At 40.2% G+C, this 13,935-nt stretch overlaps 1 protein-coding gene across 3 annotated transcripts in view; it reads left to right on the top strand.

Moving 5' to 3' along the window:
- pax3b (paired box 3b) overlaps positions 1-7,451 on the top strand; it is a 32,155-nt gene extending 24,704 nt beyond the window's left edge. For 2 of the 3 annotated variants that reach the window (XM_083886765.1, XM_083886764.1), the window contains exons 8-9: positions 1,283-1,562; positions 5,883-7,451. In XM_083886765.1, coding sequence (XP_083742891.1) covers positions 1,283-1,562; positions 5,883-5,917 — 315 coding nt within the window. In that variant the 3' untranslated portion in view covers positions 5,918-7,451. Of the gene's footprint in view, positions 1-1,282 lie in introns of all 3 variants that reach the window. The other variant, XM_083886763.1, reaches the window with a different exon arrangement.
- The last annotated feature ends 6,484 nt before the right edge of the window (positions 7,452-13,935 follow it).

The raw sequence follows: 13,935 nt of genomic DNA, 5'->3' as shown, positions 1-13,935 counted from the left end.
GGAATTTTAGAATAAGTGGAGCAGTGGATCTGAGACAAATTGCCTAATTCTTCTTTGCGTCTGCGGGATGGGCTGGCTGGAAGCCTTTTGATGTCTGTGACCGGGGGATTTCCTATGTGTGTCTGAGTGTGTGTTTGTCTTGCTGTCTCAAATACATATTGTACACACTTGCGTGCTTGTATGTTTAAAATGATGTGTTTCATATGCTGCAGATCTTTGTCAGAAGCAACAAACACAAAAATGTCCCCCACTCTCTTGTCCCATGGTTCTCAAGCTGTGTTACGTGTACCACCAGTGGTACGCGAGCCTCCTCTGATGGTACTTATAACAATAAATAAATAAAAATAAATTGAATAATAATAATAATAATTAGAGCCTTATCTCTGGCTCCATCTTAATCTAATTTCACCATACCGGTGTGTGAAGTGTGAGGAGGATGATGAGAGAGAAAATAATAATGATAAAAAAAGTCTGATGCTGACTTTGCTCGACCTGTTTACACCACTGTGTTTTAACAGTGTTACTGAAAAAGCTGAATATTTTCTCAGGTGATACTTGATATAGAAATTTTGAGTTTTTTTTAATTTAATACATAAAATAGCAAATTGTGTTTGATGTGCGAGTAATAAACTGTCAATACATTTCCACACAAACCCGGGCAGATGTTAGTGACCACAAGGATCTCTGTTATTAGTAAAAAAAAAACGTTTTTATTCTTAAGGGCTTGACGATTCTGGTAAATGTGAAGTACAACAAAATGCCTTTCGTGACAAATGGCGAAAAATAACAATAATAAAAAAATGATCATGTAAAAGCAGATTTCAAATAATTAACTACATTTTATTTTATAAGTTAAATGCAAAAGTAGAAGCCAAAACAAATAATCATCAATATTATGTATATATTGGCAAGTCTTGCACAATATATAGTATAATCTCACATTGGTGCATGTTATTGCACTTATTTATGATTATTTATAATATTGATCTCATTTGTGTTCATGTTCCATGTTTAATAAATTTCAATATTCTCACATTATTTTGTATTTTAAATTAAGAACATAAATATTTAACACCTTGACACAAGTATTCTAATAGATGACATTATCTTAGCTTATTCAAGTGTGGGTTTTTCCAGTACTCTGCAAACTGGTAATTAAAATAAAATAAAAACCTTCTCCTTTGCACTGGTGAAATTCATCTTATTTTGTCATAATTCTTTTGGTGACATCAGAGTAATTGTCACTTCTCACACCAACATTTTCTTCCTTCCTTCACCTCAGGTGATGGGTCTGCTGAACCCCGGCGGTGTACCACATCAGCCTCAAAGCGACTACGCCATCTCACCTCTGACGGGCGGCCTGGAGCCCCCCGCTGGAATGGCAACCAGTTGCAGCCAGCGCATGGATCACATCAAAGGCCTGGAGGGTCTGACCAGCGTTCCCTCCATGTCGGCTCTGCCCTCACTGCCCAGCTCCCAATCCTACTGCCCTCCCTCCTACAGCTCACCAGGCTACACTGTTGACCACATGGCATCCTACCAGTACGGCCAGTACGGACAAAGTAAGGTCAATACACTTCACCTTTTTATGCTCACCTGTGACCACCAAACACATTTTTCATTTAATACAAACTATATAAGGCAAGAGTAGACAGCAGCTTCTGTGAGCTAAAAATGCAGATTTTCCTCAATCTATACCTAAGTTTCCAGACAGAAAATGCCATCTAACATCGAGATAAAGTGGCGAACATGTTCTTAAAATGTCATAAACTTAAAGTGGCATAGACTACACAAATAAAATGGAAATTGTGTCGTGCAAACCTCTGCCTTCACCTATTTTCAGAAAAAGAATCAAGATTAGAACATGTGAACCAAATCAGCCAATACGCTTTCTCATTATCGCACATTCTGGTAGGCCAGTGGTGTACGACACATGCCCTGTCGCCTCAGATTCCTTGCCGTACATGCAGCTGACAGTTTGTATGTAGCTGTAGTGCTGTTTTGTTAATGAGAGCTAACATTTTTCCGGGTCGAGTCATGCAGTCTCAAGTGTTGGGGTTAATTGTGCAGATCTGATTCCATCTCTGAGGCTGAGGCTGAACTCTGTGGTCAGGTATACTGTAGAGTCAACTTCCATCAGGGTAAAGTAGTGTCTGATCGCCCTCCTCAGACTGTTTGTCCTCCAAGAATACTTTCCTGTCCTGCAGTGAGAGGGTCTTTTCACTTCATATTACTGTTACTTCAAGGGTTAAAATCAACTTCAAACAAATCTCTGTCTAACTTTGGAAGCAACATCGTTCTCCGCCCGGCGTGATTACAGTGGCCACCGTTTCCAATTTTTGGTCTACAGGGGGTTGACCAATCAGGCTCATCCACTGACTTTGTGGCAACCTCAATACACGCCGGACCTTCAAAGAGCTTGGAAACGGTCCGCGATTCTGGCTGCACGCAGCTCTGTGGGGCGGCAGGTATCAAATGAATATCTAACTTAATATCCGAGAGCAGCAAATGTCTAATGAAATATCTCGGTCAAATATCTCAAAGTGTACAGAATAAAGAATTAGGGTGACACATGCATGAAAACCCCACTAGCATGTGGCGTGTGCTTGACGTACACCTCTGCAGCGTTACAAGCCTGAGCTGTCCATCTTGATGTGATTAATCAGTGCGACTGGATAGCTGGTGTGCGGCTGGGTTTGGAGCTGCAGAGGAGAGGTCCTCTCTGGGGGTGGACGGACCCTAATAGCCTGTGGCAGGGCAGCTATTAGAAACAGGTGCTAGGACTGAGGTCAGCTGGGGAAGCAGCGTTGAACAGTGCGGCTCCAGGTTCCATACAACTGCCCATTTCGATGTCATGCAGCTTTCACTGGACCTCCTCTCAGAAAACATGCAGTGTTAATGTATTAAACACTTGTTTGCTTTTATTTAGGTAATGTCTGTGCTGCTAAGACATCACTGTGGTGTTTGTGCACAGGTCAGATGACAGTCAGTGTCGCCAGGACTGTAGGCTCTTTCTCTGTGGATTTTCTGTCTGCATGTTTCTGTCTTTTTTTTTTTTTTGCCAGGCTTGTAATTCCACAACTTAGGTCAATGGGAAATTCGGAACATTAAGGATTTAGCAAAATACTTAAAAAAGCAAGGCACGTCTGTTGTTAAAAAGCCTTTCTTACTACAGCTAATACATTACAATTTCAAAACTATGAATTGACATATAGGTCCCCTTTACACCTGGCAATAAAAAGCTTTTCTGTGATCAGATTGCATTTGGATAGCACCTGACTACCTTAAGTACAGGTGTAAATACACACGAAGACGGATTCTTAATATGATCTGCTAACCCACTGCAAGAGGGGGTCAGAGACACATTGTGACCACATTGAACGGAAGTGCAACGAGTCTCCGATGTGTCTCCACCAACAAAAACTGTGAGCAAAAACGCATGTTAATACCAGATGTAGATGCTTGTGGTGGTGCTATTTGATCACAGAAAATGGGGGCCGTAGGTGGTTCTACCTAAAACAGCATAGCAAATAATGTTCCTGTTTACATTCTTGTCCGTAAATGTTTCGTCAAATGCCTGAAGAAGTTTTGCAAACTCACCAACAATTTTTCGGATGTGATGGCAGGATTTTTGTTCATGCTGAGGAGGATAGTGCATTCATGGCATTCAAAGATTCACCATTCACAAAAATGTTTTTGTTGTTTCATCACAAGTCAAGAGGATACTGTGAACCTTTTGTTTCAGTCAGAGTTGACAGAGTTTAGATTTCAGACAGTAGTAAGGAGAGAAACATAATATGAAGTTAGATCCAAGCACACATACAGTACATTCTGTACACGTGTTTAGTTTTTCATTTTAATTTCGGTTAAACTCAGCGGCATTCACATAAATGAAACTGGGACACCAGGGAGCATCACATTTAATTTAAAATGAAACAGAGAACCTAGTGTTTGTTTGCAACTGGTAGACAGCTGCTTCATTGTCATATTAAACCAGATCAAACATAGCCCAGAGAGACATTCAGTGAAAGTCAGAAAAGAAAAACAACTGGCAGCATTCCAGCATCACCATCAAGTCATAAACAGTAAAGACAGTAGGCTAACAACCATATTATACACCCAAACCATGGCGCTTCAATAAACAAACAAAAACTAGATGAGGCAATAAAAGCTTATGAGCCAAGTATCCTTCTAGTCCAAACATAGGTAGGTCAGCTGTTTTTCTTCTCACTTTTTAAAAAATTATCCTTTCCAAACAAACCCTCCACTGTTATGCTGTAAAAAGCATGACATGTCTGCAGGTGGCGATGTAACTGTAACTGTAAAGCCTTGGCCAGTCAGAGGACAGACACACAGACACACAGACACACAGACACACAGACACACTCCTCATAGGAGAACCCTTTTTGGCTCCAGGTAGAACCTTTTTATAAAGGTTCCACCAGAAACACTTTTGGAGGGTTCCACCAAGAACCCTTTTAAAACACTTTATTCAGGAAAGGGGTTTTAAAGAGTTCTCTGGATCAAAATGGTTCTTACTGGAACCATTAGTGTACCAAAAACCCCTGAAAACCCCTTTTTTTCTAGAAAGGGTTTTTCAGAAGTAAATGGTTGGTAGAACCACTGGAGGTAGAACCTCAGCCTTTGTAGAAAGACCCCTTTGGAACCCTTATTTCTAAGAGTGTACTGTGGGAGAGGGGAACCATTTGTTTGGAATTATTATTACAAAGTTCAGCTATTCACACTTGTACATAACAACATATATATATTTTTATATCACACATATATATCAACACTAAGTTTAGAAAACCACATGGGAGTCCATGTTCTTCTTCCCTGCAGAGTGAAAAGTTAAGGTGATAGTTCAGTTTTTTTGCACATGTGTTTGAATGTGTTTGTTTAGTTACTCCACTATAAGTCAGCCATTTCTGAGTGTAAACTGAAGATTACTGTTGACTCTCCTGCACCAAAGTCCATCGGTAAAACCTATGTATTAAGTTTGTAGGGGTCACAGCTGCTGGTTCACTGCTGCCTGTTTGAGAAAGCATGTGTCACTGTGGTAAATCAGAATGAAGGATTATATCAAAGTCACAAGTCAACTAGTTGATTAGTTGTAATTACTTAGTATTCACTCGGAAAAGGTTGAGTAATAATGATAAATAAATGGAAAATATATCCTTACAATATTGCAGACAGGTTTTATCCACATAAAAATGGAACAAAACGTAAACAATCCAGTTTCCAGTAAACATGGCATCATTTCAGGAAATGTTTCTATCCACACAAATTACTTAAACACTACACATTTTTTTTCGAAAAGCAGTTATATACATAAGAATGTATATAATCACAGAAACCAAGCCACGGGGGAAAGTGGAAATAAATAATAAAAATATAAAAATATAGCAAACAGTGTTGACAATTTGGTGACTTTGTTGCTATATCTAAATCTAAATCTGTGTAAAGTGCAATATGTAAACAGTATACCTGAGTAGAGAATGGGGTTTTATTGATTAATTTTAACCCCCTTTCCTTATTTTCTTATCAGGAAGTTGGCAACCCTAGTTAGATCTACTGTATGTCATGTATTGTACGCATGTGCCATAGGACACTGATGTGACACAACACTTCTGTGCAGTATTTAAGATATGATTGTTGTGTATCACCTCCACAGTCCTGTTCTCACATCTCCCCCCATTGACCTTACAACCCAAATGCTGTAAGCACATGCTACGCTAACAACAGCCACATGTCGAATGGCATGCTAAACACATGCGCAAAATTTATTACAGCTATATATCTCTTTTTTATCATTCTTCCACCTTATTTAAGAAAAAAACATTGTAATAATTTAACATCAGTGTCATCCTTTGTTTCCACAGGTGCCCTTCCTTATCTGAGGCCTGAAATCACCTGATCACAAGCTGCACACCTCACACGGACACAAATATGTGTGTGTACAGCCATGGACGTCTTTTAATATCCGGACCAAATCTTTTTACTTTTTTTTTTTTTTTTTAAAACTACCATTTACCAGGACCATGTTTCTCCACTGCAGAACTTAACATGATTAATTCCTGGTGGAGGCGGAAAAAAATGGACAAAAAAATGAAGAGAGGGGAAAAAAAGGGACCACAAGAAGGAAATATGAGACCAAAAACAGACTGCGAAACATTTGCTGCATCAGTATAGTGGATGAACAGCAGAGACGTCAGGGCTTCATGTGGTTGCATCAGTGGAGGCTGTGACCAAACACACGTCTGTGTAAAGACAACAAACGCAATTCTCTTGTCAAAGGCTGCCGCCCCCCTGCAGAAACATGTTTACATATGACATTCTGTGTATCTCCAACTTAATGCCTTTAACGTATCTATATCTACTGAAGGGCAAAAAAACATAAAAAAGAAATGATTTTCATGCAATTATTTGTGATGTATATGTCCCAGCACGTAGAGAGATATACCAGAAAAAGGAAACAACAAACCTAATCTTTGGGTTTTATTGTATCAGGAAGTCTAATGTACACCACATCTGTACTGCAGAGTTCATTCAAACATTCCTCCCCTCCTCCTCCCTGTCTCCCAGTCTGTCCTTCTGTCTCATTGATGTTTTCGGACGGTGAGGCAAAGGATCATGACCCTTTTTGTAGTTTTAGAGAGGAGGTCAGAGGGTGACTTTAGGGAAAGTGACAGATGAGAGAGCAGGGGAAGACGTGGCTGTAAAGGCGAAGGGTGGGGGGATAGGCAAGATCGATCACAGGGTTAAAAGAAAACCCTTTCAAGATCCTCTCCCTGTGAGGGAAAAGCCGCCAGGTCACAAGTCACGACCGAGAGACACTTGAGTTTTGGACTAAAGGCGGCCCTCCACTCTCCTCCCGGACGACTAGACGTGCAATATCATGTATCGCTGAGTCGACCTCGCCATTAAAAACAGGGAAAACAAAAAAACATCAAATGTGCCTCTGGAAGTTTTTTTGCGAAACACTTTGGATTCAGACTCTGGATCTGGTTTGGAACTCTGGAAGAACACATGTGCCTTTGGAGGCTTTTTGGGGTCCAAAACAAATAGGAAACATAGTTAATATTGCTGCAATGAGGGGGACCACATTTGTGAGGACTTAAAAATCAAGGGAACAACAATGTAAACTGAACTTAACCAGGAATGACAAAGCCAAAAGTGTATTTCATATTTTTTTAATTTTTATTTTGTATGTGTTTCTTGCTTGGGACCTCTTTTTTTTTACCTTTCAGAGAGGAAAACAATGATTTTGATGCATTTATTGTCACAAATGTATCAACAGACATACAACTTTCTATCCATGACATCCCATCAGACACGTATCTCTGTTTTTATATATGAGTGAAGCAGCCCCGCCCTTGCCTTTTTTTTTTTATTCCTTTTTATATATTTGTATTATTTGACGAAAGCGATGTGACAGTACGTCATGTGTACAAGCGCATTATCACTACTATTTATAATAAAATTTAAAAAAATGCTGAAAATAGCCCCAGTTTTCTTCACTCTTGACTCAGTAAATGGATCCTTTGTGTTTTATGTTTCTATATGACTGCGATTCACAGCTAACTGTTGTCGGAGACAAATGTTTCACTTTTAAAGACGCTCATGTGAAACCCTCAAACCATAATAAGTGCAGGCCAAAGTGTGGGGAATCACCAGACACTGGATTGTGACACAGAACACAACAGGCTTTCTCACAGACGGCGCTGTAAAAATGCTCTGACATCTGCATTGGTGTGTATTAATACCCTGCTGGCCCCGGCTACTGTAACAAACTGACTTTTGTTTAGCAACTATGGGCCCTTAAAGCATTTTTGGACAAACAGTATACCCCAAACTCTGCAACCCATCCACCCTGCTTACACACAGCACACACACAGGGCCTCCTCTGTCACTATGTGTGTGTGTGTGTGTGTTTGTGCACCACATGCATTCATACATTATGTTCATGTTCACATATAGTGTTGTTTCTGTGTGTGTGTGTGTTCATGCAGCCCGAGGGTATTAAGCCCTAATTATAACATTCTTCTGATTAATCGTGTCTGCATGGGCGGCGCTGCATGTGTGTGTGTGTGTAAGCCGGACCACACACTCCATATAAATAAAGTCTAAGTCAATAACAACGGTTAAGGATCACTCATAGTCTTGTCAACTCTGTTTGCTAAGTCTGAATAATTCAGCCAATGAAAAGACGCCGACACACACACACACACACACACACACACACACACACACTGGAAAAGTACAAGCAGTGGAGCTCTAATCACCTGTGGTGCACACACACACGCACATGCCCTCTGTTTGCTTTCTTAATCAGTCCATACCATTAAAGAAGAAGACAAATCACACCTGCAAAATTCCAAAGCTGCTGAGACATCACTTTTATTAATGAAGCCTCCGCCTGCACTGAAAAGACTATTATTTCTTTAATACGCCCCAGAGTGTAGTTCCACACAGCCTATTTTCATACTGTCACATCATGACAAAGTTTTGGATCGCCGCAGTGGTCACACACGCACGCACGCACCCACACACACACACACACACACACACACACACAGTTTTAGTCCAAATAAATCCAAATTAAATAAACTGATTTTTTGTCTAAATATATGGGTTTATTCTGTTTCTTAACGTGAAAAAAACCCTTATGTTCTATCAACACAGGTGCAATCGCTAACCTTGCAAGTGTATTAAATTTGCAAGTTTTTTTTTTTGATACTTTTCTTGCAGTTTAAAAATAATAGTCGTTGAGTGCTCATCAAGCCTATATAAATTCAGATCATTTACATATATGTATAGAATATGGACATTTGTGGATTTGGTATTTACACAATATGTATATTTAGTATATGTACATATGAGGTTCCAAAACATATGTGAATTATATGTAAATGGTCTATATTTATATAGTGAGCCAGGCTGTAGTGGTCAAACAGAGCACACACACACACACATATGTATATAAATACATATATATATAAAGAAACATACTAACCTACTGCTTTTGAACATGTATTTTTAATATACACTCTGTACAAATAATAATAAAAAAATATTTTCTATGGGTATTGCACTTTTTTGTACAATATAAGAAGAAATGAGGTAAAAACATCAATAACATATTTGGAAATGGTTTTCATATAGCAGGCGACTGTGGATCAGTGGGAGAGCAGTTTGTCTTTCACCTAGAGGAACATGGGTTCGATCCCATGGATATGAAATGCACTGTATGAATGTGTGAGTGAATGGCAAAACTGCAATTGTGAGTAGTCATCATGTCTAGAATGTGTACATACACACCGGTTATATACTGTATATGCATAAAACATATATGAACATACATGTTTATTATACCTTCATATGATGAAAGCATTTGATGATAATACTAATATTACATAATATTAATTATACATTGACCACTTTATTAGGTACACATTTTTCAATAGTTTGAGCTCGTCCAGCAGATCACCTGGCAGCAAGTCAGTGCATTTAGACAAATATGATTTAATCAAATGCGCACATGGTTTGGTTGTTGGTCTTATTTAATAAACTGCTGATATACTGGGATTTTCACACACAACCATCTCATGAGAAAATATCCAGTGAGCATTGAACAGAGGTCAGAAGAGAATCAAGAGAAGACTTGGCTGGGTCACTCCTGTTATATTCTGAAGCCAAGAATGTGGCATTTGAGTGTATTTTTAATAAATGTACATACAGTATAGAAATGTTACTCTTATAACTGTCATAATACAGATAATGCATATGTGTGATACTAATATGTCACCATATATGTGAGTTATACAAGGCAATAGGGACATACCAGCCACGTAATTAGGTTCACATGTTCAACAGCTTGTTAACACAAGTATCTAATCAACTTTCCACAAGGTCAGCAACCTTTGCGCCAAATAAAGTGGCTAACGAGTGTATATGTCATACCGTGTGTTCGTATGGCACATTTGCCGTTCTGGGTTCTTGGGTCTCACTATATAAGGAGGTGTTCATTATGTTTTATGTTGTGCATAAGTGTGAGCTGATGTTTTAAGAGACTCTCCTGCTGTGAGAGATTAGCTCCCACTGGACGAGTTTGACTTTGAAACTTTTTGAGTGTAAAAGGCTCAATGCGCGCACACATACACATTTTGTCTAGCCCATGACAGACACACATCGTAGGAAACACTTATAGCCTTGTACATTCATGTGATCCACTAACTTACATATTTGACACCCCCCCCCCCCCCCCCAGTTAAAGAATTTGTGATCCAATATGACCTCGAGCTCATGCCAGCAGCTGCTTCTGTCACTCTCACTATGGTGAATGTGTGTGTGCAGATTATCTATGACTCTACCATGTGTGCTGTGGCTCTTTGTTGAATAAACTCAAAAATGATCTTGTGGTCAGAGAGAAACCCTGGCACACTAACACGGTGGGGGTTTGAATCTGATGACCAGCTGGCCCGTGTTCGCGTGTTCTCCCTGTGACCGTTTGGGTTTACCACAGATGTTCTGGATCCTTTACTCCTTTACTGCAGTCCAAAGACTCAAGCATGTGAGCTCTGAACAGGATGATGAGTAGTTTAAGGAAGTCGTTGAACAACTGTAAGCATCAGTAAATTTGCTGAGGCCAAATGACTTAATTTGACAGTGTGAACATGACCGTACTAAATTTGAATGGGATTCCAAACTAAAGTTGATTGAAAAATGATTGATTCTTCTATGGTATTTTTTTTTTTTAAACCTGGCTATATTTCTGTGCCAAGAAGCAACTTGAGACACAAAATGGCTGCCAATGGTGACACAAGAAGAAGCTGATTTTAGCACCTTAACAAAAAGATCACCCATTTAAATCTATGTCCATTTAATTGTACAATATCAAGCATATGTTTTACTTTCAGATAGTCTGGTGCGCCTCGAGGCTATATATTTTGAACTTGAATAGGTTTTCATAGGTCCCATATTATGCTAAATCAACTTTTTAATAATTTAAATCCTTATATTTGGGACTCTGGAGGTCCTATCGCTCGCTAAAGTTTGAAAAAAGACGATTCACTCATGTTTTTGTGGTCCTCCTCAGTCTAAGTACAGGAGATAAAACACACAATGTTGACTTCCGCACTCATTGGGACGTCACAAAGTGCTAAATTCCTGGGGCCTCATGTACAACGGTTGCGTACGCACAAAAACGTGGCGTACGTCGTTTTCCACGCTCACGTTCAGATGTATGAAACGTGAAATGGCCGTGGAAATGTGCGGGGCCCACGCCAACTTCAGCTATTGTTTCCACACTTAGTGGTGATGCTGGGAAACTGTTAATAATGTGAAAACAAGTAGTCGTCAGAGTGATGTGCACATCAGAGACACACTTATGAACAATTAACACTTTGCAAATGGTGCAATCCGACGTGAGTGAGTATTTAGGGAACGCAAGGATTTACTTGCAAACGATGATAATTGGCTGATTTCGGTCAGGAGTGTGCCAGTCAACCCTGAGCCGAGCCATGCCAGCTGTGTGGGACGGAATCATCCGAATGTCATCCAGGTTCATCAAACTCCCGTACAATGCTGATGAACAGGCCAATATTAAAGCGCAATTTTCAGCGATAGCCGGTTTCCCTAATGTAATCTGAGCTATTGACTGCACACACATTGTTATAAAAGCGGAATCACAGGATGAATCTGTTTACCTTAATAGGAAACATTTTCATTCCATCAATGTTCAAATCATATGTGATGCGCAAATGCAGCTAACTAACATCAACACCAGCTAACGTTCAACGCACGACTCATTCATTATGACTAACAGCATGGGAACAGGCTGTAGGCTGGCACAGTGCGCGATGGGTGGCTACTGGGCGAGTAAATAGTTTATTCTTTTAATTGTCCCATATATAAACCAGCGCCATGCACATTTGGGCATGTGCGCATTCAAATATCATGTTTAGGTTTTCTTTAATTTCCGCTGGTGAAATATGAGCTACAGAGCTTTCTAACAAGCCCCTGATGGTCTCCCTGTGTTCAGTATTCATGTCAGTAAAAGCGGGCGTAAAGTTGCAGATGTCACTTCTGCATATATTAATTGTGAGAAAAAATAAAATAAAACAATAAACATGAGTCAAGTATCCTGCCATCTTTACGCACGAGCGATGTGTGTTGTGAGCAGCTAATTGTGTGACCTGTTGCGGTCACGCTTCGGTGGTGGGCAGAAACCCTCCGCTTCACCTCCACCTTGAGATCTGACCATTTCTTTTTAATCTCTGTGTGTGTGCGCTGCTCGGATGCCACGGCATTTACAGACTCACACACACGCTCCCACTCACGTCTTTTTTTGTCATATTTATCACTGTTGACAGTGTACCAAACAAACTCTCACTGCACGTCTCCACTTCATTCACTAGAATCTCTTGCTCGGACTGTGTGAAATTCCTTTTCTTTCCATTGTTCATTGTTATTTGATCAAAGAGGTGAATCGCAGGGCCTATTTAAATTGATTCGCATATGTAAATGAGGGCATGGACAGGGAGGAGTTTGGCACCTCTGCATGTGCGCTCAATTGCACGTTGATTTGGGATGTGTAAAAGAAACGTGCTTGGATGCGTACGCGCACTTTGATACATCTGAATTTATTTGTGTGTACGACAGTTTCTGGGTTTTGGTGTACGCCAAGTTTCAGTAGGAAATCCACACACGTCTTTGTACATGAGGCCCCTGGAGTTGTTGTCTCGCAGAGCTCTGCTTTGTCCATAAAATGCACGAGAGAACTGGCGAGGGCAAAGGTATCCGAAAACCGGAAGTTGGCGAAAAGTTCTATTCTTGTCTCCACAGTGCAGCACAGAGTCCTACACAAACTTCCAGGACTTATTTGTCCAGTGGATACAGGTTATACATGACGGCAATGTGCCTGCTAGAGCCTGCAAATGATCACTTTTCCAAATGCTAACTGCTGTTAGCTCCCAGTAGCCTCTGTGGCTGATGTAATTTTCTGTCCCTTAAGTTTCCTTTTATTATTATTATAATTTTTTTTTTAAAAGAGATACTACTAAACTGAACGTTCTGAACAGGGCTGTTTTGGCAGAGTTGTTGAACTGTTGTGGTGCTTCATCCTAATGGTATTTTGGCCAAAGCATGTCACAGAAATGTTCATTAGGACACCAGGGAACTAGGTTAACTTGGAGAAATAGGATATAATATGGGACCTTTAAAGGGTAACTAAACCCCCTCCTCTGAGGCTAACTGCACTCCTATGCCTGATTTTGAAGGAGAGTGGGGAGCAGTGCACGCAGTGTGATCTTAATCGCTCACACCACACTTCAAGCTGGATGGAGAGATATCGTTTGGGACAATGAGCCTCACACTGGTTGGACAACAGGGTGACAAAAGTGTGCACCAGTGAAGCAAGACTGGACTAAGAAAGCCAATTGTAAAATTTGAATGCACAACTGGTGTTTGATCAGAGAAGCACTAGATCCACCGATTGAGACTAATTCTCAGTCAATCGTGAGATGTACACTTGACAAACTCTAATAATGTATCAACTCTTTGGTCATATTTTTCTCTTGGCTGTTCTGCGCCAGTGCCCTCTCCATTGTGGTCGTCAGGTCAGATGACACATGCCTTCTGAGGACCTCACAGACTGCAGGAAACACGATTCCTAAAGTTACTTCAGTAATTAGAATATAAAATAATCCTTGAGGCAAAAATGCTTTGCACCGATGCAGAGTCTAACACAGCACTGTGTTTTGATGCAGAGAACAGGGGTGGCTGTAATGCTGCAGCACATTGAATGACAACCGTGACACAAGAAAGAAGAAGAAGCGAAAACACAATGCAGAAAGAGCTAATGTAGACACTACAGAGAGAAGGCAGCGCCTATTGCAAAAATGGAGTGGGACAAAACAAACAGCAATGAAGGAA

This window comes from Microchirus variegatus (assembly GCF_963457635.1).
Source record: "Microchirus variegatus genome assembly, chromosome: 3".
In the NCBI taxonomy this organism is placed as follows: Eukaryota; Metazoa; Chordata; class Actinopteri; order Pleuronectiformes; family Soleidae; genus Microchirus; species Microchirus variegatus.
The sequence above is the reverse complement of the archived record's forward strand: the minus strand, read 5'-3'. Positions and strand labels throughout refer to the sequence as shown.